This window comes from Pteropus medius, unplaced genomic scaffold (genome assembly GCF_902729225.1).
Source record: "Pteropus medius unplaced genomic scaffold, Ma_sr-lr_union100, whole genome shotgun sequence".
Lineage (NCBI taxonomy): Eukaryota > Metazoa > Chordata > Mammalia > Chiroptera > Pteropodidae > Pteropus > Pteropus medius.
In genome coordinates this window covers 57,618,945-57,643,600 of record NW_024344378.1, presented here as the reverse complement: position 1 = coordinate 57,643,600, position 24,656 = coordinate 57,618,945, and the positions used below count along the sequence as shown (strand labels likewise).

Sequence of the window (24,656 nt, the reverse complement as noted above, 5' to 3'; positions counted from 1 at the left end):
GGAACTAGGCGATATTCATCTTCAACCAAATTGTTATTTAAGCCAAACTGTTGTGATGATCAAATTGCCCTTAACCAAAGTGTATGCTATTTTGTATTTTCAAACCATCCTCTGATTTACCCTCAGGCCTTTGCATATGGTGTTACCTCAGTACAGGGTACTCTTCTCTCCCCATGTCATCTACTGATAAATGAAGTACTGACAAGCACTTATGAACTAAAACTTATTAAAATTAGTAACATGGGAACCTGATTTTTTTAAAAATCAAGATTTTTAAGTTCCTTGTTTTAAAAGTTCTTGCTTAAAAAATTAAATATTTGATATCATTTGGTTTTATTGTATCTTTTTAATATCTAGATAGGGTAACAATTTTTGTCAAATATAAACTAAGCAACTTTATAAGAAAACAAAATTCAGATAACTATTAAATTCTTTCTATGTTCAAATTCACTATTCATACTTAAAAAGGTAAACTAGTCCTGAGATAAAAGAGTTTGAAAACTGATGTTCTATGTAATAATAGGTTACTCACTGTAGCTCTGCTGTAACTTCAAGATATTGGAAACAACTTACATGTCCATCGATGAGAGACTAGCAAAAATAATGCTGGCACATCCATACAATGAAATACTATGCAACAGAAGAAAATGAGGCGCAATCAGGTAATAAAATAAAATAAAATAAAGCACATTGAGATTGGAGAGAAGTAAAACTATCTTATTTGCAGATGACATGACCTTGTATACAGGAAAATCTAAGAATCCACTAAAATAATTATCAGAACTAATAAATGAGCTCACTAAGGTTGAAACATAAAAGATCAATATATAATACCATAAACAATTGTATTTCTGTATATTTGCAATGAACAATCTGAAAATGAAGAAAACTATAATAGCATCAAAAAGAATAAAATACTTAGTAATAAACAACGAAAGAAGTACAAAATTTATATTCTGAAAAGATAAAATACTGCTGAGAGATAATTTAAAAGACCTAAATAGATAAAGACATCTCATATTCATGAATCAGAAAATGTAATATTGTTAAAATAGCACTACTTTCCAAATTAATCTATAGATTCAACATAATCCCAATCAAAATTCCAGCCAGCTTCTTTGCATAAATTGACCACCCTAAAATTTATTTGAAAATTCAAGGGACTCAGAATAACCAAACACTCTTGAAAAAGCAGCTAGTTGGAGGACTCGCACTGCTTGATTTCAAAACTTACTGCAAAGCTACAGTTATCAAGACGTTGTGGTGCTAGTATAAGGACTGATATATGAACACATGGAAAAGAATTAAAGAGTCCAGAAATAAATCTTTATATTTAGGTCAACTGATTTTTGTGAGACATTTCAATGGGAAATAGCCTTTTGAACAAATGGTGCTAGAACAAATGGATATCTACATGTAAAAGAATGAAACTGAACTGGTTACTCCAAATACAAAAATCAACTCAAAATAGATGAAAGACATGAATGTAAAAGCTAAAACTATAAAACTCTTAGAAAAAAAGATTGGTATAAATCTTCGTGACCTCTAATTGGACAATGACTTCTTAGATATGACACCAAAAGCACAAACTACAAATCAAAACATTTATAAATTGGACTTCATCGAAATTAAAAAATTTTGTGTTGCAAAGGACACCATCAAAAAAATTAAAATAAAACCCATACATCTGATAAGGGTTTTATACCTGAAATATATAAAGAACTTCTATAGCTCAAAAATAGGAAGACAATCCAATTTAAAAATGGGAAAAAGATGCAAAGTGACATTTCTCAAAGAGATATATAAATGGCTAATGAACACATGAAAAGCCACTCAACATGATTAGCTATTCAGGAAATGCAAATCAAAACCAAAATAAGCTATGACTTCACAGCAGATAATAACAAAGCTTGAAGAGGATATGGTAAAACTGGAACCCTCATACACTGCTGGTAAAAATCAAAATGGTGCTGCAGCTGCTATAGAAAACAGTTTGGCAGTTCCACAAAGGTTAAACATAGAGTTACCATTTGACCCAGCAATTCCACTCCTAGGTATATACCCAAGAAAATTTAAAACATATGTCTAAACAAAAACTTGCACAAGAATATTCATAATAGCATTATTGACAATAGCCAAAAAGTGGAAATAATCCAAATGTCCATCGATGGTGAATGGATTTAAAAAATGTGATATAGCCATACAGTGAATACTGTTCAGCCATAAAAAGAAATGAAATATTGATACATGCTATAACATACGTAAATTTTTTAAACATTATGCTAAGTGAAAGAAGCCAGTCACAAAGGACCATTTATGGTATGATTCATGTCAATGAAATGTCCAGCATAGACAAATCTAAAGAGACAGAAGTAGAAAGTATATATTACTTTTTCAAATTAAATTATTTTTAAACAACTATGTTTTTCATGTATTTTTATGTCTTTCTAAATACCAAAATTCTTCTAAAATATTTTTTAAAGCACTTGGAAGCATAAAAGCACGCTGAGGATCAAGGAGAAAAGAACTGGAATTTTAAAACAACTAAGAAAAACTCATAACTAAATGCAACAACTACTTAAAATATTTCTTAGAATAGCAAAAACAATATAACTTTGGAGTCAAACGCACAGGTCTGAATATTAGCCTCCTGTTAACCACCTAGGTGATCATCAGTTTACTTGGTCTATGTGAACCTCAGTCCCGCCTTCCGTTAAATCAGGAATTAGAACGCAACCTACTTTAATGTAAAAAGAAACACTCCAAATACTTACAAATTTAAAGGTGGGGGATAATTTCACTCTTTTTTAAAAATCTACCTGTACCGCTTAAATTTTTTTACAACAAATATATAATTTAAAAACATATGTTTGTGAGGGTTAAGATGTAACTTACATACAGTAAAATACGAATTAATATTCTTGTGCAACCACACACTAGATGAAAATATAAAGCATTTCAACATCCTAAAAGCCTCTCTTGTGCCCTCTTCACTCAATATCCTCCAAAGGCAACCACTGTTTGTTTCTTTATATCATAGACTGCTTTTGTCTGTAAAATTTACATAAATGCTATTATATAGTACGCAATCTTTTGTCCCATTCTTTTTACATCATGTCTGCAAGTCATCATGTTCTTAGATGAGACCATCATGTTCTTAGATGAGTTCATTACTCTTCATTGTTTTGAAATATTCTACTGTTTAGATATCTATTCTGTTGATGGAAATTTAAATTCTTTCCAATTTCAGATTGTTATGAATAAAATTTCTATGAACAAAAAAACATAATGAAGATTTTAAAAATAAAAACATCTACTTTATAGAGTTTTTGTGGAGCCATTTTGTAAGGTATCTACACATAGGAGACTCCCAATTAAATTAATTCCCTTGGTCCTTCCATAGCCTTTCCATCTTCTTGAATTCAGGTGAACAAGACTTGGAAGAAGCAAAGTCAAACATTTATTTTTCTGAAGGCAATGGTTATCAAGAAAGAGATAAATAAGGGCAATAAAACTAAGCTTTTAAATCACTTTCTTCAAACCATACTAAAGAATGTCATCTGAAAAGAAAAAAATGTCCACGTGTTTACTGATTCTAATCACTTTATACTGAAACTTTAAAGTTTTGAGGGGGTTTTTTTTGGCAATGTAAATGATAATACTATCAAGTGAAAAGGAAATTTGTTACCTTAATCTTTTGAACAACGAGACAAATTCAGGATTCAGCTGAGAATATTTTTCACTGAAAAATAAAATACAAATACGAATCATCACTATCATTTATCAGTTTCATCTTTTTTACTCTGAGAACATACTGTGATAGATTATGTAATTCATCTAGGTTGTCACATGCTTTGCAGAATGTGAAAATGAAGAACATTCTCCTATATTCTAATAGATGAATAAAGTGAATGTCAGAAATCAAAGTAGTTTTGCAGGTCAAAAATGCCACCAATGTACACTGGTACTGCTAAAATGCCACCAATGTACACTGGTACTGCTAAAGCTAGTAATGTGGCCTTTGACAGCTGTCTTAAAGACAGACATTATAATGTAGAGAGAAGGCAAGAGAATCAGAATGTTGAGTCAAACTGTGTTCAGAGACTGCAATATGCTGATCAGCTCTGCAGTCAGTCCATGAGGACACCTGCAGAACAAAGGAAGAATTCTGCTGGGATTGCTAACAGGCCATTTGCCACACCTGTGAAGGGAAAACAGGAAAAAACAGTCTTTAGTTGGCTGCCTCACACTGAATAAAATCATTCATTTCCTATGACTAAAACCATAGGGAACCTATGGAATAAAGGCTAGGAACTGCCAACAGGCTTTTCACACTACATATTCTTACCTTTTCATGCTACATACTCTTCCCCTTCCCTTTCCTCACTGTATGCCCATATTAAAGGAGATGGGTAAACAAAGTCTTTAAACTGTGACTGACAGGAACTAAGGAATGATATATAAACTGAATTCTCCAAACACCTGGGGTCCCTCTCACTGCCTTTACTCTCAGTCTGTTTCTCTGGGTCCCTCGCTGTCTTTTTCTCCATCCCTCTCACTGCTTTTTCTTTGCCTTTCTCTTAGTATTCTTTACTGTGTCTCACTATCCTCATCTCTCTTAGACTCACTCTGCCTCTGAGAAGAGCCCACACTCTGGCTGTGGAGTCTTACCCTTTTTCCAATAAGCTTTCTTTTTTATCTGAACATTGGCATATGTGTTAAATTCTACCCAATCCACCAAAGGACCATCTTCTCTCAGTACAGGGCTTGGTCTCCCCGCTACTCGGGGAAATTTGCCCTGTCCTGCATCAATTAGACTTTTTCTTTCTTTTTTTTTTTTTTTGCTACATTGTACACAACAAGCATCAAATTAGCCATAGAAGTATACACCCAGAATTGTTCATCAAGTATGCATAAGTACATAACTAAACCCTCAAGTACATTAAAGTCTGCAAATCCTATTCTGAACCATTTAATATATACATTACTGAGAAAATTTCCTGGAGTATTAGTGCATTTCTAATGCACCTTTGTTTTTAGACTATTTCGAGAACATATTTCTGTCGACATAAGAAACGACCAAACCTGTAGAGACTATAAGTTTGAGCCCAAACTGAGGACAACTGCCAGGAAGCAAGAGCTCAAATGCTTCCGAGAATAAGTTTTGCTGTTTTCTTTTACTCACTTGGAATTAGAGGGAAGAAAGATTACATGAGGGTGGGAGAAAGCAAGGTAACGATTGGATTACAGGATAGTTAAGATTATATGCTCTCTTGATGGTGGTCACACTTTAAGAGGGAGTCTGGAAGAGGGCAGGTCAAAGGTGTGTTAACCTAGATACACAAAAACAAAGGGCAGAGCTTAAGGCAAAGATAAGCTTTTGACTAAAGAAGTTATAGGCCTGGGGTGTGACTACCTACCATGACCTGCCCAACCGTTAGGAATTTATGATTACAAAACCCCTTTTTCCTCCACACTGTAAAGGGGAAGCACGGTCAGTGAATTTTTCAGTGAATTTTAGAAAGCTACAACAGTGATGGTATCTCAACATCATTGAGTGGTTGAAAGGGACAAAATTAAAAACTTAAAGTGGTAAAAGCCAGTGGGTAAAGGATACCCCAACTCCTAGGCTTTCTCCCTTCCAGTTTCTGCAAGCCACTGGCTTGCATAAAACCAATACTGGAAGACAATAAACTGAAAGGTCCCCGGTGCAAACAGCCAAGCCCTTAGCCAGCCTTCAAGCGCAGCTTCCCCGTCTCTCTTCAGGACCGGCAGGGGGTGGCAGCCCCGCCTGAGAGAGGTGGGACACCCATGATTCACTTGCCCAGGCCCGCCGCCAAACTGCACCACTTCAGCCCCCCGCAGTCCCCAGACTCGCCTCTCAACGACCCCCAGAGGCAGGCACGCCCTCTCCCTCGACAGTTTCCCCTCCCCAAGTAGGTACCCTTCCCCAGAAAGCCCCACCACAAGCCCCCTCCCGAGGGTAGGCCAGGACCATGAACACACCTAAGACACAGCCTCCGAGCAGATCCGGGCAGCCCGCGCGCGCCCTCGCCCCTCCCTGCGGCCCCGCGAGCATGCGCACCGGGCCCGCCCGCGCCTGCGCGTCCCCGCCGGCACGCGCCGCCGTCAGGGAGGCCGGGGCGAGGCCACCGCTGAGAAGGAGGCCGGGCTCCCTCGGCGGTGCTCGCCCCCCGCCCTGCCTCGCACAAACGAGGTTGGCCCGCGGCCCCAAAGTCCGTCCTCCTGGTTAGGCAGCGAGCGCTGGAGGGGAGGGGACAGCTAGGAAGGCAGGAAGCTGCCGCTTAAAAGGACAGCTCGCACCCGGCCCTTCCTCCCTCCCACCGTCCCCGAGCCTACTGGATCTCTTTTTCCCTCGCAGCCTCCGCCCTGCCGCCATGTACCGCTGCCTGGGCGAAGCGCTGCTGCTGTCCCGAGCCGGGCCGGCCGCCCTGGGCTCGGCGGCGGCCGACTCGGCTGTGCTGCTGGGCCGGGCCCACGGGCAGCCCGCTGCCGCCCCGCAGCGGGGTCTCGCGCCGCCCTCCCGCCGACACTACAGTGAAGCGGCGGCCGACCATGAGGACGACCCCAACTTCTTCAAGATGGTGGAGGGCTTCTTCGACCGCGGCGCCAGCATTGTGGAGGACAAGCTGGTGGAAGATCTCAAGACCCGGGAGAGCGAGGAGCAGAAGCGGAACCGGGTGCGCGGCATCCTGCGGATCATCAAGCCCTGCAACCATGTGCTGAGCCTGTCCTTCCCCATCCGGCGCGACGACGGCTCCTGGGAGGTCATCGAGGGCTACCGAGCCCAGCACAGCCAGCACCGCACGCCCTGCAAGGGAGGTGAGCGCCGACCCAAACCCTTCGCGTCCTTCCCTGCGGCCCAGCCTGCCTGCCTGCCTACCCGCCCTGGTGCCACTGCTCGGCCCAACCCTGGCGGGCACTGACCCCTCCTCCACATCCCTCCCAGCCCTCTCTCCCCCCCGGATGTGTCAGGCTCGGTTGAATAGTGATTTTTCCGCCTTAACTCAACCACGGAGTTGGTCCTGTCTCCCTCTCCCCTGAGGCATCTTCCCAGGCTTCTGCCTATGTTGATACCGTGTGCAGAGTAAACACTACACCGCTTTTTTGCTCCCAGTATGTGTGGCACACAGGGTGGATCTTGACGAAATTCACGTCTGGGAAAGGGAATGACCGGCGCATCAGATTGTGCCTCTTGAGAGTTTTTGTGGGCTTCTATGACTCACCCGAATGCAAACTATGAAAAAATTATTTTCTGATTTTTCCACTCTTTTTTTTTTTTTTTACATCGTTGACAGATGATACAGGAACATACAAAATGAATTGTCTTCTGGGTTTGAAATCTAGACAGTTTCATTAACCAAATGAATTTACTAATTACACGTTGGTCTTTTAATTATTTTTCTACTCTGACAGCACCTGTTATGTACAAAATTATAATAGGTGAGCAGTGTAACATCTCTGACAAATGAACACCGGTGTCCTGGCAGTAAATCTAAAGGGTGTAGACTGCAAGGTGGCCCGCCAGCCAATGGAATGAAATAGCCCTGGGGGTGTGTACCGGTCCTAGCTAACACCAGATTTGAACTTGGGGGAAAAGATAAGTACGTAAAGAAAGGAGTTGAGTTGGTTACAATTTGGTAACCACCAAGTTTTCCTGTACTTAATTTGAAATTTTTAAATGTCTGTCGATTTAGCTTCTGCAGTCAGATTGCTTTCTTTGAGCAAATGAAAGCTTTTTTTTTCTCGTTACCCCCTCCCCCCAATAATTGCACAGTACACCTTTAAAGGTGCTTAAAAGTAACCTAAAATAGAAAGGGAGGTGAAAAGTCTTGCTGGAGGTTGCCCGGAACTCCTAGGGCTGTGCATTTGGTCTTGATAAACGTGATTATGCTTTAGCGTTCTATTATACCAGCTGACTTCTAAGGATAATTTTTAGAAATCTATCAGAAACAACTGAGCTCTGCTGGCTTTCTCAGCCAGGGTACAAAGATTGCTTCAAATAGTTTAATGATTTAATTGCTAAATTTGCGATGGCCCCACCTAATTCTAGGACATACCTTTAGAGCTTAATTATCTTCTAGCTCTTTCCTCTTCTAAAACCAACGTTCGAACCACTTTGACCTCTAATTTCCCTTTCTAGCTTCAAAATGTACACAATTACTTTGCCTTCCTTCTTCCTACCACTCCTCTGTTCTCTAAACTAAGAATGCAAGTCGAGAATCCCAAGAAAAGCAAACAAGGATGTTGGAGAAAGAAGCCAAGTTAGCAAATATTAAATTGCAATGATTCTTTAAGTGAATGTCAAGTTCATATAACTGTTTTATTGGCAGTATTTCCCAGTCACTTAAAAGATATACAAATAAACCAGTATATTTGTTTTTTGGTTTTTTTTTTTTTTTCTGCAGAATCCGATTTAGTCTGGAGATTCTTTATATTCTTCTGCTCTTAATATGCCAGGCTGTCTCCTATCTTTATAAATCACAACTCCACAAACAGTAAAATAACTAAAGTTTTCCATGGTTTGGCAGTCCTCTTCCTCTTGTTGTTGCCACAGCAGTTTTGATACTAAAATAGTGAACCTAGCAACAAAGTGCATCAGCCATCCTGAAGCACTTTTTATCGTAGACTTGCTTGTACTAGAGTGTAAGATACAATTCTCTGTTCGATTATCCTATTTACAACAAGGCATGCTACCGAAAGTACTATTAACTCCCAGCATAGAAATGTAGAGAAACTGAATTGCAACTAATAAATAGTAGCAAGCATTGCAAGATAATATGAAAAAATTAGCTTCTATAAAGTGATAGGCTTATTCTCTTTAGGAATTTGAAAGACTGGAGAGAATAGGATTGGGAGGATTGTATAGCTATGAAAGCCCTTAAAAACATTTTAATGTGCTTAAGATAATGAACAGTATAAATAAATGATCAGCAAAGATGTGGATACTGTAGATTTCCATGCTTTGCTTTGGTGACACTCCAGGATCTTTCTACCCATTTATCACCTTCGCCTTATTGCAGAGAATGTATATTCTACAAGGAACTTACTTTAGGTGATTTTTTTCTCCAATTAAACATTTAAAGTTTGATTGTTGTTTTGTTTTTGATTTAAAAGAAAGTTGTGAACCTCCTTGGTTTCACTCTGGTCTTAGAAATACGGACTATATTAGGTAATTGAGATTTTAAAAGATGCTTTAGGTAGTCCTTATACACTACACTAAGTCCTTCCCTCTTAAAGCATACCTTAAGCATACTTAACACACCTTTTTCTCCCCACCCTCACTCAACTGTCTTCTTTACCAACGGTCACTGCCAAAAAAAAAAAAAAACCTTGGCTGCCCCTCTTTATCCATTTCCCTACTCTCAGCTTTCTGTATGTATCTGATCTTTCCTCAAGAGCTACCTTATAACTGAGTTTTCTGAAATAAAATTCTCAAGGTTGAAGCAAAGCAGCAATTTAATTATAATTTAAGGGAAACGGGTGATTTTAAGACCTGGGGTGGCTGACATGTACTTTATTCCAAGTAAATATATAATGTTATTTTTGTGCTGCTTTTTTCCCACATACCATATTTAACTGAAGCTATTTAGATTTGCATCAATTAAGGATCTGCAAAAGGGTTTGCAGCAGGCTCGGAAGGAAGGTTTTAAGGGAGGCCTTAATACTTTCAGCAAGATGAACGTTGTAGGAATTTCCACTTTGAGAAGACTTTTCAAAAGTCCTTATTTATGTGTTTGAAAACATCCATGATTGTTCCTGTTAACTTTCTCAGAGTAAATTATGTATTTAATTGGCTGTGGTTCTGGCTGAGACCAGACTAACTTTTTAGAAGAAAGTTTATAATTTAAAAATCATTCAAGAGGAAAGTACAGATTGATAATAGCAATTAACTACAAATAATGGGGGGGGGAGTGTTAACCCATTGACTTGATTTTAAGAGCAAAAATGCAAAAAGGAAACAGTGGGAGGTAGACAGTCCTTTGTTCTTTTCTTTGAGCAACAGGATGCAGGGGTGGAGGGCAGGAGAGACGGCAGAATCTTGGAGACAATGCAGTATTAGTCCCCCTCATTCTCTGGGATGTAATTGTGTGGTGAATGGAAGTACTTCGGGGAAGACTGCAGAAAATACTGAGATTGCCTTCACTGAAAAGTTTCTGACTTCCCTATGCTGAATTGACAACCATCAAAACTTAGGTAATTTTGAATGAACTCACACTTTCTAATAGTTTATAAAGTGCGAGAGTGTGTCTGCATCTGCTACAAGATTTAAAATGTAGACTTTGTAGGTAAATTTAGGATTAACTCAATCTGAAAGTTCAGTTGGATAATTTGTGTGTCTTCTAGCCCTTGGCCCTGAAGTTTTCATTGTTATTGTTGTTGCTACGGTTGTTGTTTTTAATACTTTTTAGTTAAATATGGAACTGTGTCACTATTATAAAGGCCTTTTTATTTCAGAAAAAAAAATGGGGAGGGGGGATAGAAGCTGTAAACACCTTCCCCTCGAGTACCAAATATGCTAAGGAAGGAGAAGCTAATAGTGAAGACCTATATCAGATTGTCATTCTGTCTTACTGCCTCTTTGTGTGAATCCATCTAGCTAGTTTGCTTTCCCTTTTTCCCTGTAAAACCTCCTTGTGCACGAAGGCAAACACTGCTAATTCATTATGCACTGTACACACTTTGCGAGAATTGGGGCATTGAAAGTTGGAGGACAAGCAGCAGTATTAAACTCCAATAAAATGGGCAGTGTTAGAATTTTAAGTACAAGAAATGAAAATTGAATATGAACTTTTCGACTTACAGTGGGAAGAAATTGGGTTTAGCACCGGGCTTTTTGGGGGGGGGGGCGTCCAATTATGTTAAAGATACAGAGGGTTCTAGCAAGAACCAGTAAAGACTAAAAATAACTTGGATGTTGAAAATTTCCTAGATAATAGTCTCTGACATGCGACTTCTAGTTTTGTCTTTTTCTATTTTGCATAATAATTAGGTTTTCATAATACAAATACTAAAAAGCTACTAATACCATTTTAATGTAGCATATCAATTCATATATGGCCCATGATTGCTCTACGCAACAAACCCCAATTAAAGTAACATGATTCAAATATTCAATGAAAGTTACAAAATGAAAAGTGAAGCGGCTCTACCTCCAATTCTTCCTCGCAAAATGATGAACGATCTTAAATCCAAAACCGTTATCTAAAACTGAGCTAGCTATCCAGATTAATTAATAATTAATATTTTCCCCTTTCCAAAGGCAAGAATTAATGCAGATGGAAGTTCTCACTATCAAGACTTTAAGTGTTGATGTGTGAAATACTGTTGATAAAGGCAGGAAAGGGTTTGTGGAAAGCAAGAAAACCACCTGGGAGAGGGCTGCTCTGACCTTTTTCATTACCTTTCAGAAAAGCAGTGGTATCTGGGAGATTCTGCCTTCACAAAGCAAGCAGTATCAATGATAGCTAATATTTATGGAGCTCTATGTGTACACCAGACGTTTTGCTAAGAGCTTTTCATGCATCATTGCTTTTATTTCTCATAACAACCTCATGAAATACACTGTTGTCCCCGATTTTCAATGTGGATACTAAGGCTGAAGAGTGTAGTCTCCTTTGGCAAGGTTACATAGCTAGTAAGCAGTGGAGTTGGGGTTCAGACTCCAGTCATTTGATTTCACCCACTTTCTCAATTATCATCGTCTGGAATTTACTCATGTAAAAAGTTACAAATTGTGTATTGGGGTAAGCATTGATTGAGAACCAAGTCATGCCATTGACACAATGATTCCTAACACAGGATCATTTGAAATTTGTTAAAAGCATTAGAAGTCCTACCTTCTTCCCAGTAAGTAAATCCATATTCAAACAACTGTGCATATAAAACTCATTCATAGATGACATCTTTAGAGGCCCATGCTAATTAGTCACTGAAATCACATTTTAAAGAGAGTTTTCCATTTAGAGAGGTTTGAAAAGCTTTGGTGTTAAATGTTTAATGTGTAGCAAGAACAACATTTCTCTACGAAAGTGTTGCTACATGTATCTTTAAGAGTTTCAATGGGATAATTTTTAAATGACTTTCTTTTAAGTGGTTCTTTCTTAAAAACTAAGAAGTCTTAAGGAAATACAGATGACCAATAGACATGAAAAGATGCTCAAGGTCTCTAATCAGAGAAATGCAAATTAAAAACAGTGAGATATCACCTCACACCTATCAGAATGTCTATCTTCAGTAAATCAAAGAACAAGTGTTGGGGAGGATGTGGAGAAAAGGGAACTCATACACTGTTGGTGGCATTGGAAATTGGTACAGCCATTGCGGAAAACAATCTAGAGGTTTCTCAAAAAATTAAAAATGGATATGCCTTTTGACTCAGCAATTGCACTTCTGTATATTTATCCAAAGAAAACCAAAACAATAATTGGTAAAGATCTATGCACCCCTATGTTCATGGCAGCACAATTTACAATAGCCAAGATAATGGAAGCAACCTAAATGCCCATCAACAGACGAATAGATAAAGAAGTTATGGTTCATATATACAATGGAATATTACTCAGCCATTTAAAAAAAATGAAATCCTATCATTTGCAATGACATGGATGGACCTAGAGGTTATTATGCTGAGTGAAATAAGACAGAGATAAATGCCACATAATTCCACTTATATGCAGAATCTAAGGAACAAAAAAAAACAAACATCAAAAACACTCAAATATAGAGGACAATCTGATGACGGCCAGAGGGGAGGGGGGTTGAGGGTCTAGGAGAATGGGGTGAAGGGTTAAAGAAGTACAAATTAGTAGTCGATAGATGGGTATGGGGAGCACAGCATGGGAATGCAGTCTGCATTAATGTAATGGCCAGGCAGAGAGCCAGAGGAGAGAAAGCAATTAGGGGGATCGTTTTATAAAATATTTAACTGTCTAACCAATGTACTGTATACTTGAAACTAATAAAAAAAATTTTAAAAAAACACAACATGAATGGCCTTACAGCTATATAGGATTTGGCTGAGTTCACTAAAAACAACATAGAAATAAAAAAACAAAATAAAAGATTTTTCCTCAAATTCAAGGCTCTTCTGGCAAAAAAAAAAAGTCTTTATCAAAAATTGCTATTATTCCTCTTCATTATTCTTGGAAAAACTCTGAGAGACTTAATTTTTCTGAATTGCTTCTTAGCTAGAAGAAAATCTGAACATAAGACAAATGAAAATTATAAAAGTTGTCAGTAATATTCCTTTTGCTGTTTATCACTTTCACAAATATGTCAACATAGGCTTTTTAGAAAGCATTTTGTACATATTGGGCCTTAGGATTTAAATGAACTCTTTTTAATTACTTTTACTAAGAGAAGCAAAGGAATAATTAAGGGTAAATTGTACCCATATTGAGTCTTTACTGAATAAGTACTATGTTCATTACAAGCTATAGACTATATTCCAGATAAATCAATTTTTTCCATCCCTTGTAGACAAGAGGTTTTCAACTTTATGCTTAAAGAACGTTCCTTAGTTCATGGGGATTTCTGATAGTTAATGTGTTCACTGCATGTTTTTTAATTGCCTTCTCTGTGTCAGGTACTGTGCTCTGTGCTGAGAGATTGTCCCTAAAAGAGTTAAAAGTAAACCCAAAGCTGATTTTTTTTTAAATGGTTTTTCATTGATTTCCCTAAAATAGAGCAGAATCCAAAATCTCTTCTGCACTACATCATTCTCTCTTTACTTTAAGCCCACAGTATTCTGTTTCCACATTTTCCTTTCCCAGAAACTGTCAATAAGTGACAAGTTGAAAGCACACCAAACAATGTGTTGCTGCAAAAAGAGTTCAAAGAGGGTACCAGGAAGAGACAGCTGGAAGTAGGGAAAGCTGTATAGGAGTTAAATAGGGGAAAGGTCATTTAAAAGAGAAGCAGAGGGGTGGCTTCAGCTCAGGTAAGAGGTGGAACTATGTATGATGGGGTCATGGGGACAGACTGTGTATTTGTAAATAGTGAGAATTAAGGTTGTGACATGATAAATATTTATTTGGCCTCCTGTGCCTCCCTCTCCCTTCTAACACAGAGCTAAAATCCTTGTAATTTCTGAGTAACAGGAGTGCTAGGTGCATCTTTTGTTTAACTATTTGGTTTTGACTCCAGTTCCTGACACAGAGCTCATAAAACCCTTGTAATTTCCTGAGTTGTAGGGGTTAGTAGGAGCATCTTACACAGAGTTCTTAGATCTCTTGGAATTTCCTGGGTGATAGGAACATGTTTTGACATGAGACAATCTTTTTTTTTTTTTTAATGGTGACATTGGTTAAGAAATCCAGTAAGTTTCAGCTTTACACTTTAACAGTAAGCATATATATATTTACATTGTGTATTCACCTCCCATAGTTAGATTTCTTTCTGTCACCACATATTTAACCCCTCTTTACCCCGTCTACCTCCTCCCTCTCTCCATCCCCTATCCTCTGGTAACCACGAGTCTATAGCCCATGTCCATGAGCCTCTGTTTGTTTGTCCTGTTCATTTGTTGCTTTTAGGTTTATATCCCAGATATAAGTGATATGTGATTTTCAACTTTTTCGGTCTGGTTTATTTCGCTTAGCATGATTTCATCTTGAGGTATGGACCTCAAGACAACTCTTGATTGGCTTCTAGATAGCTTCAAGATGGCGGTTAGCCACCTGAAAGACAAAGCCATGATTAGAGGCTTGGAACTTTCAACCCCCTATGCTCCAGGAAGGGGAGAGGTACACTAGAGTGAGTTAATAATCATGCCTATGTGAAAGACCCTCCTAAAAATGCCTAAGCTACTGGGTTTGGAGAGCTTCCCCGTGTGCATTCATGTACCAGGAGAATGGTGTGCCCCAACTTCTCAGAGACAGAAGCTCCCACACTCAGAACCCTTATAATAAACTGGTAAACATAAGTAGTGTTTCCCTGACTTCTGTGAGCCATTATAGCAAATTATCAAACCTGAGGAGAGAGTTGTGAGAGCCTCTAATTTGTAGCCAAGTTGGACAGAAGTGTGGGCACCACATACTTGTGATAGAAATGGAGAGAAGTCTTGTGGGACAGAGCCCCATGGGGTCTTCACTAACTTCGGGTAGTCAGTATCACAATTTAATTAAATTACATGACGTCCAGTTGGTATTCTCAGAGAACCGGAGAATTGTTTCGTGTTGAAAACCCACAGATTTGGTATCAGAAGTGCATGAGCAGAAACAGTTCTCCTTTGAGGTTTGGTATATGGATAATAAGCCTAGGAGGGCACAGAAAGCTATACAGCAGTGGAACTGAGAATGAAGTGATAGGTGTTAGCACAGGAAATGGAAAGTAAAAAACAGATAAAATTTCGAAAAAAAGGATAGTATTACTGAACAGGTAGGATATATAGAATGAAGAACCACAAGATAACTCAAATTTCTAGCCTAAGACACTGGTAGAGAAAAAAAATAGTATCAGGGACAGAAAACTGTTATTAGGAAAGAGGAATGGGTTTGAAAATAAGGGAAATATGGTTTAAAATGATCTTAGGAAAATTGGAATTACAGGCATATACATTCACAATCTTACCTTTGCAAAGCACAGTCTCTACTGGTGGTGCCTATCCATATCTTGTCTCCTGTCTCCCTATAATTCTTCTCTTCCTCTCTTAAGATCCGTCTCAAATACCACCTGGACTTGTAAATAATTTGTATGAAACCGGATATCTGAAATTTCAAGCTTTTACCCCCTTTGAACCTTTTTATAGCAAGTTACTGTTAATCTTAAGCTAAATGTCATCCAGCTTCATATTCATCAGTTTTAACTAGCATCATTTCCAAAACCTGTTTGGTATAGTGTGACTAAGTTTGCTGCTAGAATCATCAGAATAAGGAATCTTATTAAAAACTCGTCAAGATTCTCTTTTAAATGTGTATTCTTTCTTCCATTCATCGGGCAATAAGTTAAATACTCAAGCACAAAACAAAGCTATATGTTCTATAGATATGTATATATATATATATATATATAAATGCAGGGAAATGATTTGGAAGGATACATAAATACATTTAAGTTGCTAAAAATGTCACCCCAAGGAGGTTTGGAGTCACAAATGGTAAGCAGAGGAGACTTCGGCTTTTTCTGTATTTAAATTTTGATGAAAACGTACATGTTATATAATTTTAAATTTCTTAATGAAATGAAATACTTTTATTGCATTTTTCAAATATCAGTTAAACATTTGTTTTCCAGAGATTTTAAGTTTGTCTCTTCAAACTGCTTAAAGTAAAGATTTTGATAATGAGTTAAAACACTTAAGTGTTTGTTTTCCAATCTTCTTAACATAGTATATGGTGACTGTCAAAAGGTATGATTTTGCTTAGCTCCTGTACTAAATGCTCATTCCCAGTGCTGGATTAGTTTTTATCTGAGACATCTAGTATTTTACATGGTCGTTACTTGCTGATAGGTACTAGTTCCTCACTGTGTCTTTGCCTTTCCTCATTTTTAATTATGTTGTGTTGTTCTATTACATTAGTTACAAAATTACATTAGTATTAAGTGAGAAAATAGATCCTACTGAATAAATGGCAAGAGTGTTCCTGCATGAATTTTAGGAGTTCTAAGACATTTTTTGCTTCCCTGGAGGTTCTAAGCTTATGGTAGAGTTCTTGATTACAGAAGAAATAGTCTCTGAAAAGTGAGAGAATACAGTTGGAAATTGGATTTCTGATGAATAAATCAAACCCTATTAAAAGATCTAGGTTCAGGTAATTTTAAAAACCATTTGAATTTTCATGAATGTGTTTAATGATTCATCATTAGAAACAACGGTGACTTAGTTGCTAGGAGCTTTTTCTGTGTTTCTGGTTTTGAGTCAGCTAGCAAAAGGAAAAAAAAATAAGCAAATTCAAGCTACTCAGTTGTGGTTTTCACTGACATTTTTGAGCTGGTGTGTTTTCTTCATCACCACAGCAACTTCGGCTAGTTTTTTGCTTTTGATTTTTATTTCTCCTATAAAAACTTAATATACCCCAATGGTTAGACTCTTGAGGGTAGTAAGGAATATCTTTGTTAATTAAGTTAAGAGGCAGAGAAATGCTTTGTGCTGTGTATAGTTTGCAGATGTCTGCATTTCATTAATGTTCTTTTGAAACATCTGGATACCAGTTAGCTCAAAATAATGAAATAGTAAGTTAATTTCTCTTGAATAAAAGGGATGATTTCAAAGTTCCCATTGTAGTAAGTACTTAAATCTATCTCCAGCCCCTCCCCACAACTTTACTAAGTTTGATAAATAATAAACATTTTCATGTGTGGTGTTTTTGGTTTCGATGAACTGAAAGCACAGATTACTCTGTCAGCCCATGAGAATGTGGTCCTTGATTTTGACTCATTTCTAAGGATATGTCTTTTGGTCCATAGCTGTGTTATCACCCCATCACTTGCTAATTTAGCCAGATTTTTTATTCAAAGTTCCTCCATTCTATGAATCTCTTACACCTGCCAGCACTGTTGTTCAAAGACTTGGTTGATTTCTTCGCAAACTATAGTATGCTAGTGTCAACAGAAGCTAACAGATAGTGCTCTAAGACTTTAGGATACCCCCCAAAAAAACTATAATTTACTTCATTTCTAAAATAAAATTTTCGTTGCTTTTAGTTTCTGTCCATGTGTGTCCATCCGATACCCAATGGTCCTGTTCATCTTTAGCCTTCTCTGCCACTGCCCATCCCACCGTAAAGGAGGAAAGGCTTGGTTTTATAAAAAGTGAGAATATTCAGACTGCCAATATGATCCTCCTTCATTTTGCTTTAAAACATTTAAAGATTTTCTGGTTTTCCTGTATGTGTCTGTGTCTTACTGTTATTTGGCATTATCGAACAACTTTGTCTTCAAATCAAGTATTAAAATAGGCATTCAAAAATGCTAAGTTTCCCCTTTCTTTGAGAACTTTGAAGTATTTATTACATGATTTTGTCCTTTGGTGCTCCAATTCTGCTAATTTCTTCTAATCTACTGAATTTTCAAATTTAGTAGAGCGTAGCCTCTTTTTGCAGTCATATTCTTAGTAGCCGTTAGAAAGTGGTTGAGAATTTTCAGGCGACAGTATATTTTTAGTAATTATCTTTGGTTTCCAATCCCAGAAGAGGAAGAGCAACTAGCTTTCTCTGGGTGTGGTAACTCCTTTATTACTGAAGTTTGTTTTGTCTCAAGTATTGCAATGGAGTATTTTACTTATGAGAATACTTTGAGATTTTCTGCTTTTCTAATTAACAATTTAAGTAACCCTATACTAACTAGTATATCTGCCAACTTCCAGAAGTAACGTTGGTGATTAGTTAGAAAGTTAAAATGAAAATGTGTTTCTTCTTTAGCCCAGGCTATACCACCTTAACCTGTATTTGCTTCTGACCCCCTCTGGGCCCCCACCCTTATCTGCTCCAGCCCTTGTTCCCCTGACTTTCCTTATAGTGCCTCCCTGCCTCCATTCATTAGTTCATTGGTTCATAGCCCACAGAAAATGCCTGTGGTGTAAGGTAATTTATGCAACTTCTGAGTCTTGGCTGGCTGTTGAGCGTTCTAAATGGGTGCGGCTAAGAAAGAAATTTTTGCTTTACAAACAGGAATTCCTGGGTTCTATCCAGTGGAAACATGTTTTTTTTCATATGTGCAGTTTCTGACTCATTATCCTAGGACTTTTGCAGAAACTAGACATTTACATTGTTTTATAAACGGAAGGGTCTGGATTCTAATTAGCATGTACATCTTAAAACACCAGTTTTCTCCACTATTCAGTAGAGTGTTCCTATGAAAACTTTCCTAAGTCAAAATGATGTAAAGTGAAGAAGCAATTACCATTAGTTTGTATGGAAAATGTTTGAGCATTCCCTAACTCCCCAAAAGATAACTTACCAAATCATACCAAATAACATATAAAACCTAAAATAACCCTAACATATAAAAACAGTGCTGCTCCTGTTGCTCAGGGTACAGCTCACTGCATAACAGACGCTGATTTTTCATAAAAGTGAAAATCTCTTCAGATTTCTTTTGGTTAGCGTAAATAGGTACTAACGTAGGTCTTTCATAAAAGTGGAGTGACGTAACTCAAAAAGCAGAGAATACCTGTAGTATTAAGATTACTATCTGATTTATGATTATTACTATTTCAAGACATTTTTTAGTTTCCCACTGAATGCATTACTTGTAAGCACTGGGTAAGGCAAAGTAACTTTTTCCTCCACGTAAGGAAACAGGAAAAATTAAAATAGTGACTATTTCTACCAACTCTTAAAAAGTAAATGAAAAACATGCTTTACATGTAATAGGAGGAATACTGATTAATAGTAAACTATTTTACTATCCCCATGAATTTATCTTGAGAAGTAGTGAAATCAAGTTACATTAAGCTGTTCGTTTAAATTCTTATTAATTGAGACTTTTAAGAAATAAATTTATTTGCCACTAGTTTGTATTACTTTTAATAGCAATCATAAGAGTTGAAATTGAAGTATTGGCCATTTGCAGACATCGTACCAGCAACCTCACATGCATTGTCCCATGCAATTCTGACATGAAGCCTAAGAAAGCAGTGTTTGCACCTCCGCAGGTGAGCAAGCACAGACACCCACAGCAGATGCTACTGGGCCAGGGTCACTGGTTAGGAAGTACTGGACACTGCATCGCACCCACAGCCTTGGCCTAACATAGTTTTGCATTTTGTTTAAAGATATCAATGCTTGGTCTTAATATTACTTACAAATTTTATTTTGTTTTTCTATGGAGTACTTTTTAGGTCCTTGCACTTTTGCTTTTTAGTACTTTATAGTCCTTTCATATGTATAGACACTTTTGATGAATTGTGTAGAACTTTACATGTTTATGGAAAAGATTAATCTTAGGCACCAGGAATTAAAGCAGTAAACAAAACAAAGTGTGTCTTCATGGTGGAAAGCCAGACAGGAAACAAGTATGTAAAAAAATGAGTGGTAAAACATTAAATAAGGTAGAAGGGGCTAGAAAGTGGGGTGAGGAAAAGGTGCTATTTTAAGTAGGGTGTTCAGGGATGGCTTCTGGAAATGAAGAAAATTTGTTCATTTGTTCGTTTGTTTCAGTGAAAATTTATTGTATTTAGAATTAACTAGCTGGACTCAGTTTAGATGATCCCAGTTTTGTTGGCAACATCCAAAGCATCATAGTTAGGAGCCAGCCGAACATATGCCATCTTCTCTCCATCAGGCCTGATCAGGGTGTTGACTTTGGCCATGTCATTTCATAGAGCTTCACAGCCTGTTTGATCTGGTGCTTATTGGCCTTGATATCCACAATGAACACAAGTATATTGTCTTCTATCTTCTTCGTGGATGACTCAGTAGTCAGGGAGAACTTGATGATAGCATAGTGGTCAAGCCTGGGGGAAGTAAAATGGGGTCACCTGGCCTAAGCCCAGTAGAACGATAGGCCTTCTTTTGGGCTCAAGTGCATCGGACAATTGAAGAAAGTTTTTAACAGACCTGAACAAAATGGATAAGGAAGCAAAATGTACAGAATTTCTATATGCTAAAAAATAATGATCATTTCTCATTCCTAAACTTTTAATAACAAATAAACTTACTCCACATATATTCTAAGAGCCCATTATATGTAAGATGTAGTTGTTCTGAGAGCTCAGTTTTCTAAATATAATTGTTTTGTTTTTCCAGTAGGCCAAAAAAATAAGTTCAGCTTCAGAATTTGCTCTTTATAATCATATACACAATAGATAAAATTCTCAGATAAAAGACTCAGAGTTGCCTATCTGCTTGACCACCTCCTATCCTTGCAGAAAAAGTGAAGAGAATTGCTCATCTCCAAGAAGGAGAGATGACTTTCTCAGCTTTTATCTCTTGGTTAAAAGAGGCTAGCAATAGGTGAGGATAGTAATGGGAGGACCTCTCAGTATACCTGTTTAAAGCCAAAACCTCTATTTAGATAGCCGATATCCAAGTTGAATCTGTCAGATCCTGTTGACTGTCCATTTGCCTATATCTATGTTATAAGAAAGCAAAAGTCTTAAACTCTCTGCCACTAAATCACCCAAACCAAAAAGTAAAAGAAACTAAAAAAGCCTTCGCCAAGTTAGTTGCCCTTATAAAAGTGTAAAAACCATTCATTTGAAGGTAATTGTCTTGTGAAATCATGGTTACTATTACTCCCCATGGGGTCGTAAGTCCCTGAAGGACAAAACTAGTTCTTATTCCTCTCTAAATCCCCAGGAATTCTGTTTGATGCTTGCATACCCTACTCCATATCTACAGAAAGCAAAAACTGGACTTCAACACCAGTCTTTTTCTCTTAGCTCTCAGAATACTTAAAATCAAATTCAGTATTCATTCTGTAGCTCTTTCTAGGTGTTTATTTATTTTCCTTTTGAGCTTTCATATTGCCTTTTCATCAAAGTGTGAGGATATTTAATTTGTGGTATATTTGTAACCTGTCAGAAACATGTTCTGAATACATCCCCTTCTTTCTAACCACCACTCCCCCCCACCCCATTTTTATTTAAACACCACCAGGTATTCGTTACAGCACTGATGTGAGTGTAGATGAAGTAAAAGCTTTGGCTTCTCTGATGACATATAAGTGTGCAGTGGTTGGTAAGTAAGTGACCTTTGTTTCTACTCTGGGGAAATATGTTTACATACAAGATTATTTTTCAGATGTTAGAGAAATAGACTTTGTCAGAACTGATTTTTTTTAAGTTGCACTGTTTAAGGCTTACATCATTTTTCAATTTGTCTTAAGATTAAGTCTTTTTAAATGGGGAACTTTTTATAGCAACTAATTACATCTTCTCTAAGCATAGATCTTTGTTTAAAGCCCCTTTTATGCTCTGTAAATAAGACCAAATCATAGAAGGAAATTAAATATGCTGTTAACTTTTAGAAGTAGTAAAGTACACTGATTAAATATGCATTGTAACTTGCCTAGGCTTATCACATCTGTTCACTAGAATTTTGAAGTACAATATTTCAGAAGAGGTCAGTATGAGTTTATTGCATGAATTTTCTGAAATTGAAGCTTAAAGCATCCCACATTTTTGTGATATTAACATAGTGTTGTTGTCTTAATTTTGTTAACCTTTATATGGAATAACAACTTTCAGCCTTCTATTTCAGATGTGCCATTTGGGGGTGCCAAAGCTGGTGTTAAGATCAATCCCAAAAACTACACCGTAAGTATTAAAGTGACATTTGTGCACATGGTACATTTACAGAGGAGTCGAAATTGGTAGACGACTGTATATCTTCCATGCTAGTGAGATTAATGGTCTCTATTTCCTTTTAAAAGGAATAGAAAAACAAGTAAATAACTCATTGAGTGTTTGCCATATAAAGTCATCTGCTAAACATCAATGTCTTTTTTTCATTTTCTTACTTGGTTAAAAAGGAATTAATACCTTCGTATTTTGGGGCACTTATCCATGATTATAAATTACTATGATCTGAGATTTTTATATCAGGATCTCAAGATTCCAGTGACAAATATCTTAAGTAATCTGGTAAATATCTTATTGTTTATGTTGTCAGTTCCAAGATAATTAAAGCTAGTTGTTCTTGTGTTTTATAGTACCAAATTAACATCTGTATACAAATATAAATATATGTGATTTTATTCTTTTAAAAATTAGCCATTTAAATGAAACTATACCATAGGGATTACTCATAGGGTCTTATATTAATAACAAAGAGAACAGGAACTAGGATTTGAGTCCTACTTCTACTCTGTATAACCTAATTTCTGATCTCTCATTTTCTTATCTTTAAAATGGAAATGCCTACTTGAGTTCTGAGAAGAACAAGATATATGAAAATGTCCTATAATATGATATAACTATTATTATAATAATAGTTATATGATATAACTATTTATAATAGTTATTTATCATAGAAAATTTATCATAGAAAATATGATATAACTTATTTTTTCTGTCAAAAAATTTTTAAATTAGTTTAAAGTATACAGCACATTGGTTAGACTTATATAGTTCATAAAACGATCCCCCCAATTGCTCCCTCCTTCCCCTGGCCCTCCACCTAGCCAACATATTAATGCTAACTGCACTCCCTCTGCCATGCTCCCCATCCCCGTGACCATCCATCAGCTACTATTTTGTGCTTCTTTAACCCTTCACCCCATTCTCCCAACTCCCTCTGTCCGTCACCAAATTGTCCACTACATTTGTGGGTCTGTTTTTGATTAGTTCTTTTTGTTCCTTAGATTCGCATGTAAGTGAAATCATATGGTATTTATTTTTCTCTATCTGATTTAAATACCTTCTAGGTCCATCAAGGCAATATATATTTCCATCTCCTTCCTTTTAGTCCGTGTGTTTTTTAATCTGAAGTGAGTTTCTTGTAGGCAGCATGTAGGGGTCTTGTTTTCTTATCCATTCATTTACTCTATCTTTTGGTTGGAGCACCTAAATTCTTTTCCATTTGAGGTACTTATTGATAGGAATGTAGTTGTTACCATTCTTTACTCCTGTTTTTGATAAATGTTTTTTCTTCTTAAACAAATCCCTCCAACATTTCCTGTAATACTGGCTTAGTGTTGGTAAATTCCTTTAGCTTATTTTTGTCTGGGAAGCTCTTTATCTGCCCTTCAACTCTAAAGGATAGCTTTGCTGGATGAAGTATTCTTGGTTGTAGATCCTGGGTCTTCATCTTGTCAAATATTTTGCACCAAGCCCTTCTGTCCTACATAGTTTCTTTTGAGAAATCAGCTGCCAGTCTTATAGGTGTTCCCTTATAAGTAACTATCTATTTTTCTCTTGCTGCTTTTAAAATTCTTTCTTTGTATTTAACCTTTGGCATTTTAATTATGATGTGTCTTGGTGTGGGCCTCTTTAGAGCCCTGATTTTAGGAATTCTCTGAGCTTCCTGGGGTTTTATGTCCATTTCCTTCACCAGGTTAAGGAAGTTTTCTATCATTATTTCTTCAAACAGCTGTTCAACATCTTGATTTTCTTCAGGTATGCCTATCAGATGGATACTTAGACCCTTAATAGTGTCCAATATGCTCCTTAAATTATTTTTATAGTCTTGGCATCTTATCTCTTGCCATTGTGATTGAGTGTCCTTAGCTTTCCCATCTTCTAGATAGGTCATTTGATCCTTTTCTTTATTCACTTTGTTTATTCCTTTGTTTATTCCATTTAATATACTTCTCATGTCAGATAATGTGTTCTTCATTTCAGACTGGTTCCCTTTTATAATTTCCTTTTTTATATTTTTTATCTCTTTGTTGAAGTTCTCACTGAATTTATCTACACTTCCCAAAAGTTCATTGAGCCTCTTTATAACCAATGTTTTGAACTTTGCATCTGTTAGATTACTTGACTCCATCATATCTGGATCTCTATTCTGTTCTCTCATATGACTTCTGCTTCTTTGTCTTCCCATTTTGGCTGCCTTTCTGTGGCCGTTTCTATGTACTAAGCAAAGCTCCTAAGTCTCCCGGTCTTATTAGTATGGATTTGTGAAGTAGGTGTCCAGTGGCACAGTCCTAAAAGGGATTCAGCTGCAGATCAAATTTAGCCCAAGCCTGTGCCCCTCTGGGGCCACCTGTTAAGATTCAGCAAGCAATGCCAGAGACTGAAGCCAGCT

At 37.1% G+C, this 24,656-nt stretch overlaps 2 protein-coding genes across 9 annotated transcripts in view; one reads left to right on the top strand and one right to left on the bottom strand.

Annotated features, from left to right (window-relative positions):
- Window positions 1-6,126, bottom strand: part of SHLD2 (shieldin complex subunit 2) — an 81,975-nt gene extending 75,849 nt beyond the window's left edge. For 3 of the 7 annotated variants that reach the window (XM_039872310.1, XM_039872311.1, XM_039872306.1), the window contains exons 1-2: window positions 6,007-6,126; window positions 3,689-3,742 (exon numbers count right to left, since the gene is read on the bottom strand). The gene's annotated coding sequence lies outside the window, so the exon portion shown is untranslated. Of the gene's footprint in view, window positions 1-532; window positions 631-3,688; window positions 3,743-6,006 lie in introns of those variants that run through there. The other 4 variants (XM_039872309.1, XM_039872308.1, XM_039872305.1 and 1 more) reach the window with 4 other exon arrangements.
- A 121-nt stretch (window positions 6,127-6,247) lies between these two features.
- Window positions 6,248-24,656, top strand: part of GLUD1 (glutamate dehydrogenase 1) — a 36,521-nt gene continuing 18,112 nt past the window's right edge. Inside the window, exons 1-3 of one of the 2 annotated variants that reach the window (XM_039872315.1) lie at window positions 6,248-6,843; window positions 21,564-21,644; window positions 22,167-22,222. In XM_039872315.1, the coding sequence (XP_039728249.1) occupies window positions 6,399-6,843; window positions 21,564-21,644; window positions 22,167-22,222 (582 nt within the window). In that variant the 5' untranslated portion in view covers window positions 6,248-6,398. The remainder of the gene's footprint in view (window positions 6,844-21,563; window positions 21,645-22,166; window positions 22,223-24,656) is intronic. The other variant, XM_039872314.1, reaches the window with a different exon arrangement.